Here is a 26,745-nt window from a genome sequence, read left to right on the forward strand (position 1 = left end):
CATCCCAAGTTTTCTAGCTGGCTACTTTTCCTCCAGAAAGAATCACAGCAACCCCTCTTTTTGTATGCGTTTACATGTTACAACAGGATGGCTGGCAATCAGATCAATAACCATCATACACCATTCTGTCTCCCTTCTCTGAAGCATTCTTTGTTCAGGACATTGCAGTTGTTCCTACTTCTCTTCGTTACTCCTCTCTAGTCTCCAGATCCCAAAACCCTGCCCCTACTAGGTTTCAATCACTCATAAAGCCATTTGTGTTGTCACATACTGTGAAGACAAGAAGTAGCATCTCAGCATGCCAGGGTTACAGGCAAGCTCTGACAATACAGTATCCTGGTGGGGTGCTTTAAACACGTTAAACTTGGCAAGCTTCTGGTACCTAAATATCTCAAAGCTGATCAACATCTTTCCAGGTACCCAAAACACTTAACTTTCATCATGTAAAGTCCTTTTCTCTCAGAATTCATCATAAATAAATCCTTTAATGTAACAGCAGGCCAAACCAGGCACATAATCCTTGCACACAGACAAACAAAGCTTGCCTTTGTAGGTCTGAACAGATACAAACCTCCTTCCTACTCCCTGTAACTTCAGCGGTCTCTTCATAGATGGTCTCACAAGATATTCCGAGAAGACCAGACCACCCAGCACACTCCACCCAGCCACTCCAGCCTAAGCAGCACATTCAGGTGGGTTTATGCCCACTCTGTGCCATAAAAGCAACACGGATGAAGGCGAAACATACCTGTGAAACCAGATCACTGTTTATTGCAGAGCATCGAGAAAGCACAAATCCAGTTCTTTCAAGAGGTGGGAACTGCTGCATCATCTCAAATGCGACTGTTTCCCTTAGCTGGAAGGTCCCTATGAGATATCGACTGCAGGACTGATCTCCAGCTGCCTGATACCATACCTGTATATTCTAAAGTAAGAGAAAAAGGGTCGGAAAAAGAGGTATTTGTTTGTTCTTGATGCTCATTTCTCCACATCTGCAAATGTATGTCTGCCTACACCATAGAGAAATAATCTTCATGGGAACTGATTTTAAAAAAAAAAAAAACAACAAACTTGTTTACTGTTACGAGGCTGTTAATTACAACATTAAAATACTAGCTTGAACCCTACATTAAACTTGCATTCTGTTTTACATAGCAGCATACGTAACAATCATCACAGCAAGCAGCTCTGTTGGCTCACGCTGGAAGAAGTAATTATATATCACAGCAACACATTTTTGCCCTTCAACCTGCCAGTCCAGTCCACACAGCAGCTGTGAGGAGCAGGTCAGGGCAGGGGGAGCCTGCAGAGGGTTTCTACATAATCACTTACCACGGAAGGAAAAAAGCTCTAAGCCACCAGACCCTGACTTGCATGCTTGGCAGAAAGCTGCTAACACAAACATTACAGCAGCCTTTGCAGCAGAGATGTTACCAGAAAAAATGAGCTTGATCCAAAGGCACTATTAGTCGTTAAAGTAGTAGCTAGCAGTTGTACTCCACGCCTTCCTTGCCAACTTCCACAATTTTTGTACTTGTCCCTCTGGTATCCCACCATCCTCTTTCACATGGACACTCCTACACCCTCTCTGAAACACTGATTTTCAGGTGAAGCCAATAGACATCAACGACTGGGGCAAATGCAAGTCACAAGCTGAAATTCTGGTCAAAGATACTGGGACAGAGCCTTTTCTAAAGGCACCCCAAAACAGCAAGAAGATCCTTGGCACGTCTACCATAGCCAACTACATGTAACTTCTGCCTCGAAGATGGGCTGCAGGACAGGGTGACCTGTCTCACACTATATTACAGTCTTCAGTTTCAGTGAACGTAAATATTTCAATCTTGACACATAAAGCAGCGTCAGCTTTTATACAGCTGTTGCAGTTAAAACAGCAGCACTGTCATATTACGAATATGAAACAATATTCCTTTTCCTGCACTGCTCTTCCCCAGCATGAAGTGAACTGTAAAACTACACGCAAGTCAGTAATTGTCCTGTTACTGTTTAGCTGCTGGGATTATTAAAATAATAATAATAAATAATAATAAAAAATAAAAAATAATAAAAATAAAAAAATAATCACAGTTTTAGTATAATATGATGGCAATGCAAGAGTTAACTGATCAGCACAATCAGTCATAGGGTACTGCTTAATTGCGTTGTTTTTGTCCGAGCAAAAATGATATTAAAAGACAGTGAATTTTTCCAAATAAAAACGTTACAACCAACGCATTTCAAAAACACTTCAAATCCAGAACAGAACAAGGCAGACAATAATGGCCAAGAGCCTGACCAGCTTCATGGAGGCTGGGCTCTTATTTTGTTCTCAGCACCGCAACAGCAGATTGTTCTCGGAAGACAATTAACAGCCAACACGCAATTTCAATCTTTAGCAGAAAAGCAAACAGAAAATTACTCCTTCCATTTCATTTTCTAAGTTCTAAAGCGCGTTACTTTGGAAAGCAAACCTAGAAATAGGAGGACAGCTCTGTGTCGGAACAAGTTTATTCTGTACCCTCATTTTTAAGCAGCTGTACAGATTTCTCTCCAGTAAACTTTTAATAATAGAACACAATGAGAAGCTAGACGTGTTTACAAAATAATACATCTGCATGCCTCTTCTTTCCCAACTGTTTCCCAATCTTCCTTCTAGATCCCGACCAAACCATAGAGCAGGAATATTCATGCTGCCTGTCACCGTGCTGGAACTGGCCTCCCACATATCACCCCAAGTGTCAAATAAAAACATAGCCAGTGTGGAATAAGCTACGCAATGACTTGATAATGACTACTGGTAGGTTAAGAGCAGCCTCAAAAACTCCGGTTCACAGGCTTGTGAAGTTAACTCCACTACACAGAGGGAAACAAGCAGTACCAGGGGCACCCCTGCCATCCGTCATTAGGGCTGCATGGGTTTATTTTCAGCCATTTAAAAGGCAGAAGACTAGATCGATTCAAATTATCACCTGGATTCTGTAAATAGATAATAGCCAGCAAGGGAAGCTTCCTGATCACCAGAACGCTATGGATTTATTTCACGTGGAGTGCTATGTACTTACACACAACTAGTACAGCCAGCACTCTGATAAATAAAAAGAAAACACGTGTGTGCTGGAAGGTGCACAGTCAGTGCAGTCGGCTCAACCTCAAAATATCTGTGCACTCCCTGATCAGCCTGGCAGCTAAACAAAATCCTCCCGAGGAAAGCAGGCCAGGGAAGCAAAAAGGTGACGTTCAGTAGTTTCTATCAAAGCAAATGCTGAACTGAATCTCATGAGCTATTTCTGTTTCCTCGCTAAATAGCAAAGGCCCACTGCAAATAACAGAGTGAGCGTTTCACATAAGAGAAAAGGTCAACCGGGATCTCTCACCACAGAAAATGCTGCTACAGACAGGGAACAGCATCGGTTTCCAGGATAAAGAAATATAAAGAAATATTGTTTATCATCTCCACATGTTCATAGAACAGACGGTCCAATTGCAGCCTTTCCTTTTAAGATCCTTTTCAAAAATAAAAGGGTACAAAAAGTGTGGTGAGGGTTTCCTTCCCAGTGAAGCAAATCTGAGGTACAGAATAAACATAGGATTACTGACTCCCTCACAAAAATGTTACCAGAGAGATTTCGGAAAGACACACACTCCTGGCTCTGCTCTACTGCCGCTGACGTCAGCCAAGACTTTTACCATGGACTTCAGTCAGTGCCAGCCTACTTCTCACTTTAAACTCAGCTATTATTACCTTTTAGTGTAAAATATGCAATGTTCCTCTATAACAGACGGAAAAATATTTCAGGAACTTTTAAAATCTGCTCCTCCACGATACTTTTTTTTTTTTTTTAAAAACACACTGAGACGCAGTTCCTGGATGCAAGCACATGTGACCTGTTCTAAATAAAGGATATTTTCCACTTCTTGCACAACTGGAACAGATATAAGCAGGAGCTTCAACAAACTGCATTGCAGAACCTAAACAGAATATAAAACACTTGAATAAGATCCATAAATAGCAGTAATATGAAAAGACTACCTCCGACAAGGCACAAACTTAATGTTGAGAAGCCTAATGTAATCAAGTTCAAATTTAATCATGCTGCAAAGTTCATTTACAAAATTAAATTTGATCATCTGCAGAATGAGGCACTTTAGAGAAGTTCTCTTTAGCTGTAGAGTAAGTACACATTTCAAAGATGTGTGCCTCTGGTGAAATTAATACCTCCTGAACAAAAGCTGTGGATTAAAAGGCAAGTTTTAGCTAAATCAAGACTTCAATGTTTAGCCCAGCATCGGAAGAATGGGGATCCTTTACAGAGGATCCTAACCAGATAAAGACAAGGTACTAACTGGTACAAGTAAAATATTCAAGGTTGACATGAAAAAAAAGCATTTTGACACCAAGAATGATGAGAATTTTATAAAAACCATCACTGCTTCAGTAATAAACTCTACACCTCAATGTTATTGCTCACAAAGCAAGATTAAGCTTCCTAAAAAACTACCATATAACTTAAAGCATTTCCTAATATTTTTTCCATTAAAAGTAGTTCAGTAACTGGATCATTCAGGTGCTTTTTAACCAGTCTGACAATAAAGGAGCTGAGAAAAAGCAACAGAAAACAGCACAAATAGCAGTAATCCACCTGCAAGTACATGGTTTTATTAAGAGCAAGGCAGTAATTCACAACTACTGACAAAAATTTGCTGGCACTTGCTAGGTCGTGTGTACCATCCAAATGGACACACATTACAGAGAAACCAGAAAAGCAATTGAAAATAAGACACTTTTTCCTGCATTTGGCACATCAGAGTTAGTTCAGATTGCCCCACACAAAGGCAGATTGTGAAGTCTTTACTTCCAGTTTAATATCCAAAACATTGCTCTAATAAGTCAAAAAGATTTGAAGAATCCACATTAGTAGTATGACAGAGGTAATTTAAGCCTACAGCATCCTCATGACTGCATGCAGACACAGCAGTATCTGTGTTTACTTTTGGAAATAAGTGCTTATTTTCTTCAACCAACTGCCTGAAGATAAAACCCCATCAATTGCATTGTGCCCTGCTTGTACCAGAAAAGGACTCCTATTTACTTGTTCATTAGAGGAATACATACATATTTATGCACATGTACTTATACATTAAAATTGTTACCCTTTGACAGTACAGCAGGAGAGCAATAAAGTGTGAAAGTGAGGAAAAAAAATACATCTCATTGTCTCACTGGCTAGTCATACAACCCAGCTTCCTCCCAAAGTGAAAAGTGACTGGAGAAACCAAAGCAACTGAAACATCATCTCAGTTTTCAAAGACATTAAACCACAGCAAATTCCAGAGAAGCCTTACATGTATCTAGCACTTAGCACAAGAAGCAAACTTCTCATGAGTGTGAGGGGTTTAGGAAATATGACTGGGACTGATGTATCCCAGCCCCATGTATTCTCTTCATCCTTTGTGATTAAAGGTTTTCATCGGGCTTACATTTTCCCCTGGCCTCCAGCACTCAGTTGTGGCTTGGCCTAACTTAGTACAGTGTTTACTGCAAAAAGCTTTTTATTATCAGACCCCTTGTGGCTTTGGATTGCAGATTGCAATTATGAAATATGGATGGAGTAACAGCGACGGCATATTGAAGAGAAGAAATCTTTGCTTGTTTTCCAATATATGACATCCAGTTAATCTGGGAGGAAATGAACAGGAGTTTCACCGAGTGAAGGAAGCAGTATCAGCAGGGCTGAGTTAAACTGGGCAACTAAAGAAGTTTCTTCTTGATTGAGAGCACTGGCATTCTTGCATATTTCTGAGCTGGGTGGCTTTTTCTATGTAATCAAAATGTCAGCGTCTATGTGTAAGTGGAGGATGCTTCTCACCTCTTATGGTTAAAAGAGATCAGCGAAAGCCCTGAATATTGCTGGGAGATCAGTAGTTCTCACCAGGGAAAGAGCAGATTGCTATACAGACTCATCTCCTAACACCAGCTATTGCCTCTGGTTTGCCTGCTCCCCAGACACTTTTCCAGAGCAAGGGCGTGGAGAAGAGGGTAAGGAAGCAATTCCCACAGCCACAGTCCCATGCTACACCAAGCTGACTTGGTGCTATTCCACTGACTGCTATGCAATTATTCCCGATTTACATCCACAAGAGAAAGCAGCAGACTTCTACCCCTGATAATCATCAGTCAGACTAGTTTCAGGCTTGAGCAAAGCTGAAGGCCTACAGAAGTCCTTGAAGATTACGATCTGCACATCATGAAACAAACAGGTTTGTGAGCAACTTTTGCCTTCTGTTATCATCAAGTTTCATCAGCCTGGCCCAAGGGACAAGCTTATGGACCTGGAAAGGGCCCCTGGCTCCTTTGCTTCTTCATCTCCCCCAGGGCCAGGAAGACAACTGAGACTATCTAGAGGTAAGAGCCGTACGTGAGCTGGGCAGACTCTACGCTGAGGTTAACACGCCAGTTCGCTATCTGCCAGGAAAACCACGGGCTGTTGTTCCACCCACGGGACTCCCTCTTCTTGCATGCGTGTGGAAGGACAGGGAGGGAGGCAATCTGGTCACTTCTACCCTACAAGCCCTCCTGGAAATATATCAGAAGAGATGTTGGCCTGAGGCACCACCAAGATGTCTGGAAGACTCACATGGGGGTCCCTTTAAACCACAGGGGTGGGCAGTGCTGGCTCTGCAGGAGTACCAGGACAGAACATACTGGGGCAATTCAGTCAAGGGAAGTCTGAAGTGACAACATTTAGAAGATGGCCAAATATTTCAGTGCTTCATTAGAGTATGCTTATCCACTTCCCCCTGAGCAAAGTGAACAACACAAAGGTGCATTTGGGTACCAAAGCATCACAGGAATTAAAAGCAGTTGGAACATCTGTGCAAGGTCAAATGCAGACCTGGTATCTAAGCTCCATGTCCACAACATCTGAAAGCATAGACAAACTGCTGACTACGAAGCAGATATCCATAAAGAGAACTCCTGTACACCAGTTAGAGCCCGTGGCTGGTGCAAACACGACTACGAAACGACAGTGCAAGGCATCAGCGCTCCATGATCTACCCTGCAAGTGCTGCGCTCCACAGGTGATGTGGGCACTGAAGGATGTGGGTCTCCCAGCTGCCTCTACCACAGCTGAACCCACCACTGCTGCTGAGCCCATCTTTGCTTTGTCCTCTCTGCACATTAGCCTGGCTCCCAGCTAGCTACCTGAATAACATTACCTTCCCTTTGCAACCTTGGAGGTCAGAGGAGTTCTGGCAACTTTGGTCAGGCTGGCTGGCCCGTCAGGCTGTGGCAGGCTGCACATCCCCACTGCTGCACACACAGTTTCTCAGCTATACCAATGCTGAGTGCCAGGCAGGGCTGCTGGGCCACTGGAGGAGCCCCAGATCTCCCAGCCCTGACATTGACAGAGGTTTTAACGTTTCAGTACAAGACCTCCAATGTTTATGAACCACCCAGAGCACAACACAACATTTATTTGTTTACTTTGAAGAGTGTTTGACAGGCAATGCAACCGAAGCTCATTCTAACACAATTTTTTAAAAAAATATTTACCTTCCCATTCATTTTTCAAGTGCGTTCACAGGCGGACAAAGAACACCATTCAGAATTATAAAAAACCATGACTATAAAGACAGGCTAACAGCAGACTTGATTACAAACACGATACACTCGCAGCAATGACCTTCCATCCAGCCAAGCACTGCCGATTAGAGCGCTGTAGCAACAGGGACGGTTCCTTGACCCTGGAATACTTTGGATGGGAAACCAGAGCAGGGAGAACCGTATCACGTCAGAAAATGTAGATGCTCAAGATAAGGTAAAGCATTTGCTTCCTTCTGCCAGCACTAGGAAGGAAAGCAAGCACCTAACACCCCGCAAGGGAGAGTCACACACGCCTTATTTCCCTATACAGACCGTACCTACGCGGCGCAGCCCCTCCAGGTAAGAATAAAGGGCACATCTCGGGGAGAAAACACTCGAGGAAAAAAAGACGTTTCTAGGGAAAAGTTCCCAATCCCCCTGTCACAGACCCGCTCTCCAAAGTCAAAAAAAAACAACCCCAACGCTGCAAGACCTCGCAACAACCCCCGCGCTGAGCCACCCGGTGCCGCCGCACCTGCGGGCGGGCGGAGGCGTGGGAAGCGGCGGCGCCCACCGGGATACCGACCCCCCGAGGGTCCCGGGGCTGCCCCGGCAGGCCCCGCACGGCCAACAATGCCCTTTACATAACGCCGGCCCGCCCAACAACGCCGCTGTTATGGCAGGAAGCGCTAAATGGCCGCCTGCGGGGCGGCGGAGGGGGGGTGTTAGCGTTTGCAAACGGGCTGGCGCAGCGCGGGGCCGGCGTTTGCAACGGGGTGCTGCGAACGGGGGGTGCTGGGGCCGGCGTTTGCAACGGGGGGTTGCACACAGGGCTGCTGGGGTCGGCGTTTGCAACTAAGTGTCGCGAATGAGGGGTGTCGGGGCCGGCGTTTGGAACGGGGTGCTGCAAACACGGGGTGCTGGGGCCGGCGCCTGCAAACGGGGGATGTCGAGGTCGGCGTTTGCAATGGGGTGCTGCAAACGAGGGCGTTGGGGGTGTTTTAGCGTTTGCAACCGGCGTGGCGCAGCGCGGGGTCAGCGTTCGCAGCTGAGCGTCGCAAACGGGAGGTGCTGGGGTCGGCGTTTGGAAGGGGTTGCTGCGCACGGGGGGCGTTGGGGTCGGCTTTGGCAATAGGATATTGCAAACAGGGGGTGTTGGGGGTCGTTTTAGCGTTTGCAAACGGGCTGGCGCAGCGCGGGGTTCGCGTTTGTAATGGGGTGTTGCAAAAGGGGGGGGAAGGGGAAGAAGGAAGAGGGTTGTCGTTTGCAAACGGGGGCACCGCGTCCTCCCTGCCCGTCCCACCTGCTCTTGAGGGGCTGGCTCTTCAGCTCGTAGTAGGTCTTGGGCTCCTCGTGGAACTCCTCGCCCACCTCGAAGTCCGGCACGATCCCCGACTCTGCCTGCATCCTCGCCGCCGCTGCGAAAGGGAGAGCCGGGAGGTGACCGCCGCGCCGAGCCCCGCCGCGCCGCCCGCACCCACGCAGCGCCGCCCGCCCCGCTGGGACTTGTAGTCCGGCCCGGGGCCGCCCCGCCCGCCCGCACTACAACTCCCGCCGCGCCGCGCTCGGCCCGCACCTGCGGCTCTGGGCGTCACGGCTGCATCACCTACAGCGGGGAGGGGGGGATCTGAGCGCTGCTGGCGCTCCGCACAGCGCTGCCGACCCCCCAAAACCGTGGGAAGGCTCGTGTCAAGTGTTCCCGAGGTGTAGAATCACAGAAGGGTTTGAGTTAGAAGGGATCTCGCAGCCCGGAAGGCCAATCTGATCCTGGGCTGCATCCCAAGGAGCGCGGCCAGCAGGGCGAGGGGGGGGTGCTGCCCCTCTGTTCCTCTCTTGTGAGATCTCAGCTGGAGCGGTGTGTCCAGTTCTGGAATCCTCAGCATAAGGAGGAGATGGAGCTGATGGAACGGGTCCAGAGGAGGCTACAGGGGTGATCTGAGGGCTGGAGCGTCTCCCATGCGAGGACAGGCTGAGAGAGTTGGGGCTGTTCAGCCTGGAGAAGAGAGGGCTCCGAGGAGACCTTCCAGCACCTGAAGGGGCTCCAAGAAAGCTGGAAAGGGACTGTTCACAAAGGCTTATAGTGACAGGGTGAGGGGCAATGGGTGTGAATGGAGAGGGGCAGATTTAGACTGGGCATAAGGCAGAATTTCTTCACTATGAGAGTGGTGAGACACTGGCACAGGTTGTCCAGGGAAGTTGTGGCTGCCTGGAGGTGAACACCATCGAGGTGTTCAAGGCCAGGTTGGATGGGGCCTTGGGCAGCCTGATCTCATGGGAGGTTTCCCTGCCCATGGCAGGGAAGTTGGAACTGGATGATCTTCAAGGTCCCTTCCAACCCAAATTATTCTATGATTCTGTGACCTCTACAGGTCATCTACTCCACCCCTCTGCAGTGAGCAAGGACATCTTTAACTCAGTCAGCTTGCTCAGAGCCCCATCCAAACCAACCTTGGCATCCAGCAGCACAATCGTGTCCTGTGCCACTGCAGAGCTGGATACCAGCCTTGCTACGAGAAGAGTTCGAAACTAGGGTGGTGGCTGTGCTAGTGGAGGAACTAATAGACTCATTAGGCTGGAAAAGACCTTTGATATCAAGTCCAACTGTACATGTCCACTACTAAGTCATATCCCAAAGCACCTCATAGAATGATTGAATGATTCGGGTTGAAAGAGACCCTAAACCTATCCAATTCCAACCCCACAGCCATGGGCAGAGACACCTCCCACCAGACCAGGCTGCTCAATGCCCATCCAACCTGGCCTTGAACACCTCCAGGGATGGGGCAACCACAATTTCCCTGGGCAGCCTGGGCCAGTTCCTCACCACCCTCATTGTGAAGAATTTTTTCCTAATGCCTAATCTAAATCTTCTCCCCTCCAATTTTAAGTCATTCCCCCCCATCCTGTCACTACATGTCCTTGTAAAACATCCCTCTCTGGCTTTCTTCTACACTTTGTCTACCCATCTTTTAAATACCTCCAGGAACAGGGACTCCACCACCTCCCTGGGCAGCTGTTCCAGTGCCCAATAACCTTCTCAGTGAACAATTTTTTCCTAATGTCCAATCTGAACCTCCCCAGCACAGCCTGTGACCATGATGGGTTTGAGTGCAACAAAAGGGAAGGTCTGGAGGGGACAGAGGGTGGGATATTTATGGTAACTCATACACAATGGGCATTCACGTCCCAGGACAGTTTACGCTTTTCTGAACAAGTTTTCAGCGTATTTAGAGCTCCGAGAGGCTTCCTTCAAACTTTATAAATAGGCATTAGCTTATAAATATTGCAAAGAAAGGTGTAATAAAATTAAACATTTGAGAGCCAGCTGGGTTTCATTTATTTACTGTGGAAATTTTTTAACACCACCTCGTCTTCCAGATTGGCTCCAGCAGGATTACAAAACAAAGTGCAGATACCTTTGAACACAGAGTTGGTCTTTGTCTTACTCCATCATACTTGCAATAAGTGCCGGGTTGTAGAGCAAACAGAAGCAGGAAGACTGGATTGGAAGGTGGGCTCAGAGGGCTCTGCACAGGGGCGTTTGGGTGGTGTGAGGGGTCAGACACATCCCATGCCTACCCAGCCCCTGGATTTCAGGAGCAGGGCTCTGTTGTCACGCTTATGACGGGCTGTGTACCTCCCCTTTACAATCCGGAGGACGAGAAATCTTCCTCAGTTCTGTCCTTTCTCCTTACCTGCTGTGATGTTAGGGTGACAGGGACTTTCCAGTTCAGAAATGCCACAGGAAGTTTCATTCATGGCGTTTCCCCAGAGTTTTGGCTTCACTAAATGAAGTCACAGCATAACTCAAAGTCCCGGGACTTTTAAGGATGCTGTTGATAACTGATGCCTCATAATTCTGGTGTCATCATATCACTTACAGCTAATATTACACCACTGCTGTGGCACTGCTAAGTCCAGCAGACCGGATAAGCCAGAAAAGAGACTTTTCTACATGCCCTTTTCCTTGGTCACAGATGCCAAAGCTACCGGACAGTGGTGGCCCTGGCTGTAGGGCGGTTTCCCCGGCTTGGTGCTGCAACAGAGACTGCTCACACATGGACTGCCAGGACCTCTGCTCATTTCAGGCAATGTGGGATTTGATAAAATAAAACCAAACAAAAACTCTAGCTTGGTTTAGAAATTTAGGCCCCAGATTATTATGCAGCTGCCAAACTCAAGCAATGACTTAATAGCAGGAGTAATTACTTTAATGAATCAGATACAACAAATTGGATAAGGCCCTGAAGAATGTTCTTTTGAGCCCACACTGGCAGATGGCTGGGATAGCTGAGCAGAGCAGTAGGCTTGCTAGTAGTGCTTTGTGCAAAAAAAGCAACCAACAAACAATTGAAAACAACTCAGAAAAAGCCCACTGCTAAGCTACGCTTATGAGCCTGAGCTGCTGTGGCCCCTTGGGTTGGGCGTGTTTCTGATTAACTGGGTTTTCATGAGCAAAGACATGCTACCTGCTTTGATAGAAACCTGTAGGCCTTTTACACCTTTCCAGGCGTAAAAATGAGGTATTCTCTTCTGCTGTTCAAAATGTATGGCTTAGGAGCTTTCAACTGTGTTTATATTATAATGAGAGTTCTAAAGAGCTAAGATCAAGTATGCAAATATACATCCTAGGCAACACTGCTTCGTTTCAGCACCACAGCTCCAGTGGGCTGGTGCATACAGGAGAAAAGAAGCTGGTTTTCTTTTCATCAGACCATGAAGCTTTTATTTCTGTCTTTCATTCCTCCTCTGTGCAATGTAAAGTTTGTATTTGGTGTAATTTCTCCTTGCACCTGGGCTAATTGGAACCTTCACAGTTTTGCTGAGTCATACAAAGATTTCTTCTATTCCTAATAGATGTCATTTGTGTTTACAATATTTTTTTAAAGTTTATTTTTCAGGGTGAAAGAATAATACTTCCACTGTGCCTAAGCAGGATTTAATATGTAAGCATGCCCCAAAACAAACATGGTACTTAAAGGTGAATCCTACTATGCCAATATTGCAGCTAGGTTGCCATAAAGAAAATTAAATTAAAAGCAAAATACATATTAGGTGAAATGAAAAATGCAGTGACTATTACGTTGACACAGGGTTTAGATTTCTGGATAGCTATTCTATATAGCTAGGTTTCTGTGTAGGTCTGTTGAGTGTTTTCTAGTCATGAATGTGAAACTGCTTTAGGGAGGGAAGCAAGAATGGTTATCTCACTTAGCAAAGTGAAAAACAAAATACAAAAAGACTATTTGTCAACATCAAATCTGTGGCAGAACATGAACTTTAGTGTTTTCATTATAGGCATAACCCTACTGAGACCCTTACCAAGTAGGATTTCTTGCAGCATTGTCATTCCTCTAAGAGTGGTGACCTATGAGCAAGTCCCAAACATCCCTAGGGTGTAAAGTCAGATTTCATCAGGGGTGCAGTCCCATAATCAGATTTAGGGATCACTGGGATTGCACAGCTTGGTTTTCTATTGTCTGAAACCTGCCTTGCTTTCAAGAATGATTTAATAAAAATCATAGCTAGAATAAAACAAACAACTGCATCTATTTTGACAACTACGTGTTAGTTTGCTCTCTGAAGACAATATTCTATTTGCCCACATTTTTTTTTATTGTTCTTCTTTTTTTTCAAATGGAATGAAATTTTCATGCCCTGTAAACTCCTTCCTAGAGTTGCAGATTGACATCTGTCAATATAGGCAACGTCTGTATGACACTTGTGTCTTGGTCTTCACCCAAACTAACATAGCCCTTTTCAAAAGCCATGAGCTGCTTTGGGCTCCCAGCCTCTGCTTTGCTCCCCAGTGCCACGCAGACATCCTCTCTCTGGTCAGCATTTCCCAGTTATTTTTCAACCGATGGGTCTGATATTGCTCGAGCTGTTAAAATATACATTCAGCTTATTATACAAATTCTTTTCAGTCTGAATTCTCACTGTGAGGCAGAAGTATGGAGGTTCAGGAGACTGAAGGACTTCGGCTGTGCAGGTCCTGAGGAGAAGGGTTTATCAGAAGACACAGCTCTTCCTCTTCTGAACCAGCATTTCCTATGATTTCAGCAATGATTTTCAAGATATTGTGGGGTGCACAATTTCACGTGCAGCAAGCACATTGGGCAGTTCAGCTCTTTTTTTTTCTCCTGTGATTACTCTTTGCAATTCCCTCATTTGTGTTATCATCACTATTATCATAATTTGTATTTTTCTTCTTCTGGCATACAAGTAGCATTTAAAATAGTTGTCCCATCAGTAACGTTACTCAAACCAAAGTCTGGGGATCTCTTGTTGGGAGCAAGAAGTAGCAGATAGATTTATATGTCTGTAAGCTGGCAAAAAAAAAATTGACACCAAACTCAGTAACATTTCCAGTTTGGAAGAATTCCCCCACACTGACTGTGCATTAATTTGAAGGGGAAAGGAAGTAGTCAATGCTGCTATTCAAAAAAATAAACAGACATGTGACAATTTTTAAGAAAATTCCCAAACCTTAGTCTTCATAGTCTGTATTCTACACTGTGAAATTCAGGAAGAGAACACAATTTACCCCTGCAAACTAAAAGACAAGAAGTTCTTATCCCTCTTTATTTCCTACAAGGCAGAAGACTTATTTATAACTTTTCAACATTGAATACAGAAAGAAAAGTAGCATTTAAATGAAAGCCTCCAGTACCCACAGAGACATTATGTGCGGCTTTATAGGAATATATATCCCTGTCCTGTTCTTTGCCCTGCCAGCTGCATATATTGCCAGTTAAAATCTCTCATCCCCAATATCTCATCTAATTGTTTCACTCTCCCAGGTCAGGTGTAGCAGAGAGGCCCTCTCTGCCCATGTTCTTCATCATTCTACCTCATTTCTAGTCCCAGGTTTTTATTTCCAGCCACATCTGTTTCTTTGCAGACCCTCAGTCTGTCACCCATTCCCCTCTCCTCCCCAGCTGCCATCCCACCTCTTTGCCCACCGAAGAGGCATTCCCCCTATTTCAAACTTCATCTCCTTCCACCTCCCAGGGATACCCTCACACATGTATTAAGTATTTAATCACAGTTTCTGTCTACCCTGGGTGTTCTTTGTGCTTCAGCTCCCATAAGGTGCAGTTTTCTGGTATCAAATCAAGGGGTTTCCTTCCCCACTCTCTGTACTCAGGAAAATAAACCAAACAATCATCCTTCAACAGAAGCTCTTTAGACATAGCAGCTCAGAAGTGTAACAAAAGGGAAATCCTGCTCCCATTTAGGATAGAAAACATCTAAGAAGGATGAAACCCATGGAAATTTAACTGCTGCTCTGCTGTGCATGTACCACTTATGGTTTTTCAAAGAATCACTACTTAGCCTGATTGTCACAAGAACAGCACGTGGCATATCTCTGTGAAGACCAGCAGCCACGTACAGTGAGATAACTTCTCCAGGCTTTCCAGTTCACATGCAGGGCTTTGCTAGACAGCCAGCGGCAACTCGATGTCTTAAGAAGGAATGCAAAAATAATTTTTTAAGGGAGAACAAGGGGCCTGTCACCTCACATCTCAGCAGGATAACCTTGCTCTCCACAGCCTGCCCCACACAAAATGTTGTTGCCAATTGTAATAATTTCACTGCCAGGTTTACATCTGCTTTTCTTAGGAAAAGTTTTGAGTTCTCAGATTGAAAATGGCCCCCCTTGTTACATGAATATCCCAGGCGAAATAAGCAGAATTCATATTTTAAAATATAGTTTCTAAGACTGTGTCATCAGTTTGGAACAAAGTCTGAAACCCTGTCAGTCCCAGGGTGGTTTTATCAGCAGAATTGAAGGTGATTAATTCTGCAGCTGGGGCTCCTGAATGAATTGTGTTACTCTAATGAATCATCCACTAATTCCTAGTCCTCCCTTTCTTCATCTCTGCCACATCTGGACAGATAACAGAAGAATTCAAGGAGGAAGTGGATATCTCTGTTGTTCAATATCCTTGTTTTGATTTTCATAAGTTCCTCTTTCCAGATGCTAACTCATGACACTGGTTAGCAACAGCAGCAGTGGCGCAAACAGAAGCTGCAAGAGCAATGTCATTCTGACTTTGCCTTAGGAAATAAAAAAGAGCCTAGACTGGGGATTAAGTCACTCCCTCTAATTCTTCATCAAAAGAATAGCTTTCATGATTTCCACGTTAAAAACTGAGCGTGTTGCTCAAGGCAGATGTTTCTAGGTCCAAATAGAGAGTGTTGGAGGGGTCACAACTGCCTCTGCAGGGACAAACTGCCCATCTTCCCTGTCCTGGGGAGTTATTCAGGGAAGGGACTTGCAAAATGGAGAAGAGACACCTGAGGACTCTCACCTTCTGTTCATGGCCTGGGAAGGAAGATCAAAAAGGCTCTACACCAGACTCCCAGCCATTAACATCCAGTCACCCTTGGATGTGATGGTGCATTTGCAAGCTGAGAGGTAGGAAGCTGGCCTTTTCTTTCAGTGAAAGCTGAGGTTCTCCTGAGCTAATACATCCAAGGTCAAGAACAAGGTCACAACAGCTGGCAGCAGGCTATGTATGATTTGCTTCTCCTGAGAACCAGAGGATTATTCTCCCAATGGGAAATAAACGTGAGTCTTGCTTCTCAAAGGCTGCTGGAGGAAGGTGTGCAGACTCATCCTCTCGAACTTTGCTGGGCTTTTGCAGGCTCTCTAAGAGAGAGAAAGGCAGCAGCAGAGCAGCTAGAGCTGGGCCCCAGCAGGTAGCACTGACTGGCTGTCCCATGCAGCTGTAAACAGGATGGGAACAACTGCTTGAAGATCAGTAAAAATCCATAGAATACAGTTTGTAAGGGCAACCTTATTTGCCTAGCGTGGCATTGCAAACCTGGTTAATTAAACTGGTGCAAAGGCCAAAGCTGACATAGATAGGCCAGGTTAAACTCTCACTTATACTAATTTAATGTAATTTGGTACAGTATCATTGCTAGCTAAACTGATTATAGAATTAACTGTTTTAAATACATTTGCCCTAAGTACTGGCACTGGTTTAACTAGACTGCTTTAAAATCAAAAGCAAAGTGTACACCTCTGCCAATTTTTCAATTTTGTATTTAAACCGCTACAGCCTGTAGAGACATGTAAGAAACAGCTTTTAATGAGGAGCAAAGTGCATTGAGAAAAGAGGACTTGGCCCAGCAGCACTGGTCTCCGACACCTTCTTCTCAGCTTTTCTGAGAAACTGTGTCATCTTCATGTCAACAACACTTAGAGCTAAATTTGTTTCCTGAAAATCCTATTATAAAGGTGAGATCAATATCACACCCCATTTTTCAAAATATGCATAATCTCATCAGTTTAGGGGGAAGGTGTTTGTTTTATTTCCCCATGCTCCATTAATAGTTTTGAATGGAAAAAGCACAGATTTTATTTGTGAAAACTTTTTCAGGCTTTCTATTTTGACACGGTCCCACGGACTCTTCTTGTGTTTCATCTGTCCTTTGGAAGAAATTTAATTACAAGTGCTATTTGAAGAGAACAAGATTTTTTTTTTTTAAATACAGGTTATCTATTAGGAACATGAACATTTGCAGTTAGTCACAACAAGCACAAATACCAAGACCTTAATATTTCCGTTTGACATCAGGCCTTTACACACATATCATAAAACACAAACCCTCCCAAAATGTTTTAAAATACTCATCTACCTGAATTCAGAATAAAATATTAAATACTGTATTAAATATTAAAATATTCCCCACCTGAAGTCAGAATCCCTTTGTTTTCCCTTATATGCAGTATTTCTACTGCAATTCATTTCTGTGTCACCACCTTGAGAATTTGTCTTCAAACAGAAACTAAGCAGCGAGACAATAGAAATCCAAAGGGGGAAAAAAAAAAAAGTCTTTAGTACATAAAGCCTGCTGAGACTTGTGGGGTTTTTAAAGCAGAAGAATTAAAGGATAAGGGCCAGTGTGCAGAATTTGTGTTACCTTTCACACTTTTGCATGTGTAAAAAAGATGCCCTCAGCTAGTAAAACAGTGTGGAAAGTATTTTAAATCCTTATTACACAGTGGTAATTGGTAGCATCAAGGGCCAAAACTATGTATAGTTGAGATCAAAACTGCCCATACATAAAAAAGGATTCCCAAAACTCTTCTTGAGTGATCATTAAGTGCTTTACTCATAGTGTGTGCCTACCTCAGAAACCCCACAAGAATTTAATACTTTTTTTTCCCCCTCCTCTTGTCTCTCAGCAGGCTGACATTTGATCTGAGCAGGCAATGTAAGAGTCTTTGTCATTGCTTCCATTTACCTGGAAAAGATAATTTGCCAGAGTATTTTTTTATTTTAAAGGCAAAGAGACATTGTTAAATACAGGGAAGCTGGAGGCCCGATAACTCAGCCCAATATGCTAAACGTGGATCCTTGTTAGACCCATTGCCTACTTGTGAAGGAAGGTGTCAGATTCATCAGCCACAAAGAAAGGATGCCCCTTCCCTTAGCATGAATGCAGGAATGTGTTTTGATGTTTACCACAAATATGTGCGTACAAGAAGCAGAAATTGAGCCAATTTGCCCAGCATTATGCCTCTCTTTTCCCCTTCTATTTACGTCCCTCCATCAGTTCTTATCCTACAATTCTTTTTGTTGTGCTCATCCAGTGCTTGTTCCTATCAGTTTTGGCCTGTGAAGAGGCCAATGCTCACATCAGCTCTCACTTGAATCTTCTCTGGTCACTCAACTAACAGCAGGACACCCAAGTGCGGGAGCAGTGTTTTAACTGCTCAGTCATCCTAGGTGCTCCTCTGGCAATGGTCCCTTTGACTGTGACACCACAAAGCTAATGACCGACATTAGCTTTGAAACTGGAAGAACATTAATATACACAAAACTCATAGCCATTGCCCATGAGGCATCCATAAACAGTGCGATGATGATGACGCCAGCAACATAGCTTGAACCACTGCTGCTTGTTTTGCAGGGTTCATTTTGGCAGTCCCTTGGGAAGCACCCATACCAACGCTACTTTCTGCATTAGGAGACTTGATAAAGAGCAATACAGCCTGGACTGAATTTTACACAGCTAAGTGACTCGAGTACATGAACAGACACATGGCTTAACCTTCCACACCCTGCTAGATGATGTAGTGCTTGAGAACAGAGTATTCAGACTGCATCAGATGGTCTTGGTTATTTGGCACAGTGGCTTTCATGGATATGGGTAAAGTGAGCTGTCTTCTCTCTGAGGAGCTAGTCAATAAGAAAGCCAGACCTGGAGGCTCAAGTTGTCTGCTTTCCCAGAAGTTAATGCCATTACTGTGGCAAAATGGGATAAAAAGTACACTCTGTACTGTTGTGGAAGAATGGAGAAAATACCCTCTAGTGATTTACATGAAAAGTCATTGAACAGCAAGCCTTAACCCAAAGCCATTTGCAACATAAGGGCTTGCTCAGCAGCACAATAACTCTGCTTGGTAGGTGATAGCGTAGGGCAGCCAGTGCTACTTGCCCATGCACACCCATGTCATGTCCTTGACAGAAATGGAGGCCATCTCTGGCATGCAATGGATGCATGCCATGCATCTCTGTTTGCTTACAGATGTCCAAACAGTGCAGAATAGCCACCACTTCTTTATCCCAAAACCATCGGTGACTACCAACAAACTCACTACTTGCCTCATACCCATGACTACATCTAGCTAATTAGCCCTGATCATTGCCAGAGCCTCCATAAGTTCTTTTAAATTTCAATAAAAATATAGAGGAGGTTACATGCTGTAGCTCACAGAGATGTTCAGATACATATAGGCAGGAGTTCCTGCATCAGCTATACCTGATCCTTATCAGGTGAGAGCTATTTCTGAAGTAGTTTGATCTGTCAGGAGCTGATAAAGCCTGTCTTGCTTTACTTTCTTTAACAGCAGCTTGATTTACTGGATCCAGGGATGTACTGGGGGCTACAAGAACTGTAGGATTAGAGCTCAAGATGTATGGAAAGCCTGAAGAAGGTGCTATGCAATCCAAGAAACCCAAGTCTCCCTTCTTGTATGGGACTTGATGCTTCCCCATTCGTGTCAGGGAATCACAAGACATCATTATACCTCTCTATCCTTTCAGGGAAAATGATATTCCTTCCTATGAAGCAGAGTTGCTAACCAGGTGTCACATTTCTCAATCGCTACAAGTGCTAAAGGGGCTACCTCAAGCCACCGTGGTGTTCCGAAATATAATCAAATACACAGTTGAAGCTGACTCTCATAAATTCCTAAAGACAAACGCTCTCAAGGTAAGCACTCTGGGACAAAGACAGGCTTTTCCACTCAAGGCATGAAAGCCCCTCAGGTCTCGGCTACCAGGCTGTTCTGGCACACACCTGCAGTTTTCACTATTGCCTGCAAACCAGCTCAAGGCCAGGCACCCCTTTTCCCTCCTCCTGCAGGACACCGGGTTTAACTCCTGCCAAACTGCTAAGCCAGAAGCATGCAGTCACTGTCCCTGCTCTGGTGTATACATCAGAGATGTCAGGACTGCTGGATGCTGTGTTGAAAGGCCTGGGAAGGGCTGTCTGTTGGTGGGCCTAGGTTGTCTCAAATAGAAAATAAAAATACATTATTTATAATTTCTACATATTATTAGCAGAAGCAGCACAAGGTACAGTCACTGGCACTTTCCTGTACCCTAAGTGTTCATAAAGCTTTCCTTGATGTTAGCAAGTCTATTAATAAAGCGTTGCAAGCAATCAGAACTGCTCCACCAGTCTGGGAGGGGGAGTGTTTGTGACATCGTGTTCCAGCTGAAAGTCATGTAAAATGCTCTATACCTTCTCCTGAAAGACATAGGCACCATCAGCAAAAGTAAATATGTAATCACAGCACCTTGAAATTAATGGAAATTCACAGGCCCAGTTAGCACCACAGATCATCTTCCAGTAGTGGTGAGTGAACAGGATTCTTCTCCAGCTCAGGCATTATCAGTAAAATTCAGCAGCGCATCCAAATGCAAAGCAAAAGACTTAACCATAGGCTGACCTTCAGAGGTCTGCTGCATCTTCTTGGTTTCAGTAGTGTGGCTGAGCATGGGCTGAAGCTACCATGGCCGTCAGCTCCCTTTGCAAGTGGAGAGGGCTTTATGTGGGGGTTCAGCAGTAGAGTTATGCCTTTGCTGAGTGCAGATGCTTTTGAAACCCCACATCAGCACTCTGGGGATATGTCTGAGCTCATTGCAGAGTCTTAGTACTGGAAAGATCACATAGGCCTCACTAAGAAATAGTTTTGTTCTTGAGTCTCTGGCTTATTTTTTAAAACTCTCAGGAGACAACAGAACTGCATTTTCTCTACGCGCAGTTTTCTGATTGGGGGCCTGAAGTACTCACTGCCAGATGTTGCCCTGTTTTCAATCGATGTGACACAGGCATCAATGCCAGCAGCTATGACTGCCTATGATGTCAATGCACACAGCAGCCAGGAAAAAGTTCCATGAGTAGCTAACGAAGGCTTACATGAGAGACCATGCATTTTAGGTATAGTATTTTGGTGGGATTTCTAAATATCAAGCTGAATGTCTTGCTTAAACCACCAACAAACATCAAGCTGCCCCTGCTCAGTATCACACCACCCCCATGCTTATTTTTTGTCAGCATTCTTGCACAGGCATCACGATGATACTTAGATATATTATTTTAAATTAAGAAATAAGTGTGGGAAAAACAAACAGCTATTTCTTTTATCCAAATTCTGGCCTGGATTTCTGTAAGATTTTCTAGAAGAATGCATTATTATGGTGGAGAGAGAAGTATGTTAAAACTGTGCCAGTGCATATATTTACAGTCTCTCCTACACTCAGCATTAAGAAATAATTCACCACAAATAATGACATTCTGTTCCCATTCCAACATTGCCCACTTCCTCAGATCTGCACAAAGCTACAGCACAAAAAGTCAGAAAAAAGAGACATCTAGACCAGAGGAGGGCAGGGAGCGCTTGCCACAGGGTATGGGAGGGCATGTGCGGAGACCTTGCCATGCCGGAGGTTTTACATCAGTGTGTTCTCTGCCTTCCCACAGTTTGCAGCTGCAACAGTCCTCCTGGCCCATTTGTTTTTCCCTTCCTTTCCTATTCAAGCAAAGCCAAAGGAAAAACCCACCTCAAAAACAGTCTGGCTGCTGTCAGGTTTTAGACCCATCAGAGGTTTGAGGGGAGCCCTCCAGTACCAAACCAGAGGAATCTTCAAAGACTGTCATCTGGGAGGCCAAAGGATGTCCAGGTTTGCTGTAAATGGATCAAAGATGCTAAACAAGGAGCTCGTCCTAGGACTCCATTGGATATGTTTCCTTGGTCAGAGGAAACTTTAAACCTGTCCTCCTCTAATGCAAAGGGAACATTAAAAATGAAAAAGCAGCAGAGGGGAATTCCAGAGAACTGAGACGGGGAGCAAAGAAAAAAATTGTGTTGCATGTCTGGTATGCACCTGACTGACATTTCACTCTGAAAAATGCTCCCAGTAGATAAATTCAGATGAAGGAGTAGGTCTTATGATTCAAACACGTGTTGAATAAGAAACCACATAAGTGAAAATATCAAGTATACACTGAGTGATGAGGCAATGAGCTCTAGTCTGTAAACATTCTTTCAAAGGGAAATCATGTGCCTTGTATAAAAAGTTGCTTTCTTTTGGCAAAACTCTATTAAAATTCAGTAAGCCACATCCAGTTATTCACAGTGGGATCTGAAGCTTGCATTAGGCTGCTTTATATCCTAAGGACCTATTTCTTTTAAGCAACATTGGCATGTTCTGTCCAGCAAGTGTCACCTTGTCTGTGCACCCCAGCAGCAAAGAGGCTCCCAGGCAGGAGCTGGGCTGCTGAACCACATGCTACCAGGAAGCTCTGAACCTGGGCTCCCATTCCTTGCTGGCTTGGAGCTACAGTTGGAAAGTCAGGCAGTAAAGTCCTTCCAACTGGTTGCTTGCTCACCAAAATTAGGTCACTAAGGGGGAAGAAATGTCCCTACAGACTGTAATGGTGAGAAACTTAGTACGCAAATTGCGTGGGGCTGGCAGCCTCTGTGAATGCCACTTAAAGCACCCTCCGCCTCCAGGCTCCATTGGTGAAGGCATAGGCAATGGAATTTTTCCGTTCTCTTAACAAGGTTTTTCCTTTTGCCCATTCCCAGCTTCTCTGGAACACCTCAGAGTGGGATTTATTGAAATACTTGTGAACCAGGCACCAGAGAAGTCCCAAATCTGTGTTGTGGATGTGTGCCTGCAGTCGAGAGCTGCCATACTTGGCTGCCTAGCATCTCTGCCCTGGAGCCCATGGGAGTACATGGACTTTTCTGCTGAATGGGCCCAGGATGTCAAGCAGCAATTTTATGATGGCATTGACTACACATTCAACACAGGAAACCACAAATATACTCATTAGAATCATCCTCAAAATGGCAAAATTAATTATGCCATTATGCTTGACAAGTTTTCCTGTCTTTATGCACTGCAGGTAGACCTCTTTTTCTCAGTACTAGCTTGGCGTTCATTTCTGCCATCTGATATACATTGTCTTTTTAGATTATATAAACAGTCTTGCTCTGATTTGCTTCTGCATTTTATTTTCCCCCGCTACTTTTCAGATATCTCTGCAACCATCCCTATCAACAAGGCCTTACCTTTGGCCATCCCAAAGTTAGCTGCTCAGTGCTGTCACAGAGATTTCTGCCAGTGATGCCACCAGCCTCTCTTGCCAGTTATACAAGGAGCCTTCAGGACACATTTTAACTCAACAACTAACTTGCAAAGCAGCTAACGCTGAGATGAACTTTACTGTATATCATCATTGCGAAGTTTACATGAGATGTTTGACATCAGGCCAGCATGGAACTAACTCTACTAACAAGGTGCTGCATGCCATGTTCAAAGCTACAAGCATGGGTACTTCCTAGCATGAACATGGGTACTATGAGATCTATAAAAACTACTTTTTGCACACGTTGCTTCTAATTCTAACTTCCTAAGCTTAGGCAATACAACCCAGACAACAATGGGAATGAAACTCGTTTAGAATTTAGGAAAACAAATTTTTCCATTACAGAATTGTCTTCATGTTTAGCTCTGCAGAAATGACAGTACAACCTTGAGGACATTTATTGGGAATTATGTACTGGTATGCATGTATCCCTAGCATTGCCCTCAGGCTTGCAAACCACAGGACTCTGAATAACCTCGTACACCCCATCACACACGTATAGCTACTTACTCATGTTGAATATTAGTGTCTACCATGAGTAGTCCTACTGTAACCAGTGGGAGTTATTTCCTCAGAGAAATGCTACTCAACATGAATAAGAACAGTGCAGCTTGAGAGAGGATGAAGATGCGCAATGAGACAAAACACCAGAATCTCTCAAAAATGTATCTGCAATGCTGTCAAAATCTGGTTGACATCAGTCCGTCAGGAGTTCTCCCTCTGGGTATGGGGCCAAACAGAATGCCTCACTCATTCTCAGAACATAATTTTCTCCTTTTTCAAGAAGTCCTTTGTCCCATCTCTAAACACCTCCCTCACACCACCCTCCTTGAAAGGCCTTGAACAGAAAGCTGTCCCTTAGCAAAACAGCAGCTCATTAAAGCCAGTGGAAGGCTTCCTGCAGCAAGGCACTATTACTCCCCAGTCTACATCCACAGCCATTTTAAGCCTCTTCTCCCCACAGGTGTACACCCAAGCACACACTCCAAAACACAGAGGCACCAAAGCACAGCAGCTGACTGAAATCAAAAGTGATATCTCAACCATCTGTTTAAAAATGTGAGACCACTGACTCATTAGTTTCATCTAACTCTACCAGCACAATTAAAAAACACACGCCTTCTGGAGAACAATATCAACACATGTGGGAGGATGATATCTCTGCAAGATGGGGTGTAATGTTACAGTTACTAACAACTTTATTGGGATTTGCATGGAGCTCTGTCAGGTCAGAACTTCTGCAGATAGGCACTTGCTGTGGTTCTGTTGGGGTCTGGGTCACTCCCTTCCCTGGCAACAGGCTGTTTTGTTTCTGCTGTCTTCTTTGTCTGGGGTTTTGGTGATATAAAGCCAGATGGGAGTTTGTCTGCTTTCTCCACTCTAATTTTGAGCATTTTTTAAGGAATTCGGTTTTGAGCTGACATTGCAAAAAATTACCAAAAAGAAAATCTAAGCAGCAACCTCTCCGATTCCATTCCCTCCCTCCCCCACTCTGTTTCAGCTATTCCAGTCTCATCTGGCAAGTCCCGATTATCTGGGATTGTAGTAATTCCGGGGGATTACTCACAGGCTGACCAGAGCTGCTCGCAGCAACTTTTCCAGACAAGGAGGAATGAAAGCTGGTGAAGATTAGTTTAACAGAGTGTACCTTACTTCATTGAAGCTGCTGAAGAAAATATAAATAAAGAGGGAAATCAGACCTCTGTCAAGTTCAACATTTGAAAGTTGAAGTCTCCTGCTTATGAGCTCACCACGCTCTGCTGAGCAAGTGGAAGGAAACATTTTCTCTCTACAGCATGACTTCAAGAAAGGAAGTTGTGTGGGCAGAAGCACTGGGGTTACTCTAAATACAGTGATGTCTCCTTCCACAGCACACAGGCTTAGGACCACTTGCTTTCTTCCAGTTGGGCAAATTTCAGTGTAAGATGTAAGGAGGAAAATATTCAATGCCTCCTGCTTTAAAAACATTTATTTCTACAGCCAATTATGACTCCAGCTATAAAGTTTTTATTGCTACCTCTTATGCAGTTTATTTATCAGAACTTCCTTTTTTTGAGTGGGCTGTTTATTTTTAAGCAAGTGTTGTTACATTTTTCACTAGATTACTAATAGCCACGTGCTCTGGCTGGTGAAGCTGAATAAGCTGATGTAACTGTAGGTCAGGATCTTAGCTCCTTCCTTAGTCTGTCCCCAAAGTAAAAATACAGAGGATGAACTCAAGGTTCTCTCTGAGAGCCCTATGTACTTTCCAATTAGAGGATAAGTTAGAGTCCCACTTCTGGCCTGGTTACACACCCTATGGGTGCAAGAGGTGAGACTGAGACTTAATTAAGTGAAATCTCTTCCCACTATCAACAGGGCTTTGCAAAGTGCAGGGTTAAGGCACAATTTTACGTTTAAAGTTACTCTTGCAACAGTCCCTTATTTATGATGCAGCTCTTTCAGCTAACAGCAATTTAGGAACTTCTCAGCTCAACATCTTTGGAGATTGCTTTTCAAAGCACCAGCAGAAGGTTTACTGTAGTCTATGGCTCAGCTAGTAGCACAATATTGCAGCATACACCCAAACACTCTCTTAGCATTGCTATTTGGAGTGCTCTGAGGCTTCCTTGGCCCAGCCAGCCCTTGCCTGTATGACATGGGCCATCTCAAAACCCCTCCTCCCCAATATCCTCCACTCACCACATATTTTATCCTGTTGAGAGTTTCTGACAAATTTTTGGGGCTTTTTTTTTGGTGTGTGGAAATGAGGAAATAAAATTACTCTGGGTTTTCTAAACATGCTTTCCTCTTATTAGAAGAGCTTACTGGAAGAAGTCATTCCTGGATAGGCCAAACAGCCCTGGGCTGTCCTTGTTGGGTGCAGAGCAAGCCTCGTTGGAAAACAGTTGCGACAAGACAGCTGCTTTGGGTGTCTCCTTACACTCATCTGTGCTTTGCTCTTGGGCATTGTGCAAGATGGAGCAGGGCCAAGGCACTCTGAGCATTGCCAGCTTCGGAAGCAGACCATCTCTCCATGCCCAGGGGAACTCACCAAAAAAAATATTTAAGTCTGCTCCTCAGTCTGCAGACAACCAGGGTATTAAACACCTCCACTTTTCCTGGAGATTTTAAGGAGATAACATACACCTTATAGGTTTTATAGGCAAGGTATAGGTTATCTATGTTTACAGATCTCACTGAGGGAAAATATCCCTGTCCTAAGAACACAATTTCCACAATATTTTCTGTTGCTGAGATTAGTCCAAGATGTGGTACCCAAATTTTCAGGTGGTTGGTGTATTTGTCTGAGACCTCCTACAAATTAACTGAAAAAGGAATTTGTTTCTGTTGTTCAAAGTGAGGATTATTGGGATGAGCATACTCCAAATTCCTCTGAAGCTGTAGTTTTGGGATGGGCTTTGAAGCCAATATGCTTTGAATCAAGCCTTCAGTACGTTGCTCAATTTTCCATCCTTTTGCAGGAAAACAGC

At 44.3% G+C, this 26,745-nt stretch overlaps 1 protein-coding gene across 3 annotated transcripts in view; it reads right to left on the reverse strand.

Moving 5' to 3' along the window:
- MITF (melanocyte inducing transcription factor) overlaps positions 1-9,287 on the reverse strand; it is a 106,886-nt gene extending 97,599 nt beyond the window's left edge. Inside the window, exons 1-2 of one of the 3 annotated variants that reach the window (XM_054076446.1) lie at positions 9,162-9,287; positions 8,889-9,003 (exon numbers count right to left, since the gene is read on the reverse strand). In XM_054076446.1, the coding sequence (XP_053932421.1) occupies positions 8,889-8,992 (104 nt within the window). In that variant the 5' untranslated portion in view covers positions 8,993-9,003; positions 9,162-9,287. Of the gene's footprint in view, positions 1-748; positions 1,014-8,888; positions 9,079-9,161 lie in introns of those variants that run through there. The other 2 variants (XM_054076447.1, XM_054076449.1) reach the window with 2 other exon arrangements.
- Between the last annotated feature and the right edge of the window lie 17,458 nt (positions 9,288-26,745).

Source organism: Cuculus canorus, chromosome 11 (genome assembly GCF_017976375.1).
Source record: "Cuculus canorus isolate bCucCan1 chromosome 11, bCucCan1.pri, whole genome shotgun sequence".
Lineage (NCBI taxonomy): Eukaryota > Metazoa > Chordata > Aves > Cuculiformes > Cuculidae > Cuculus > Cuculus canorus.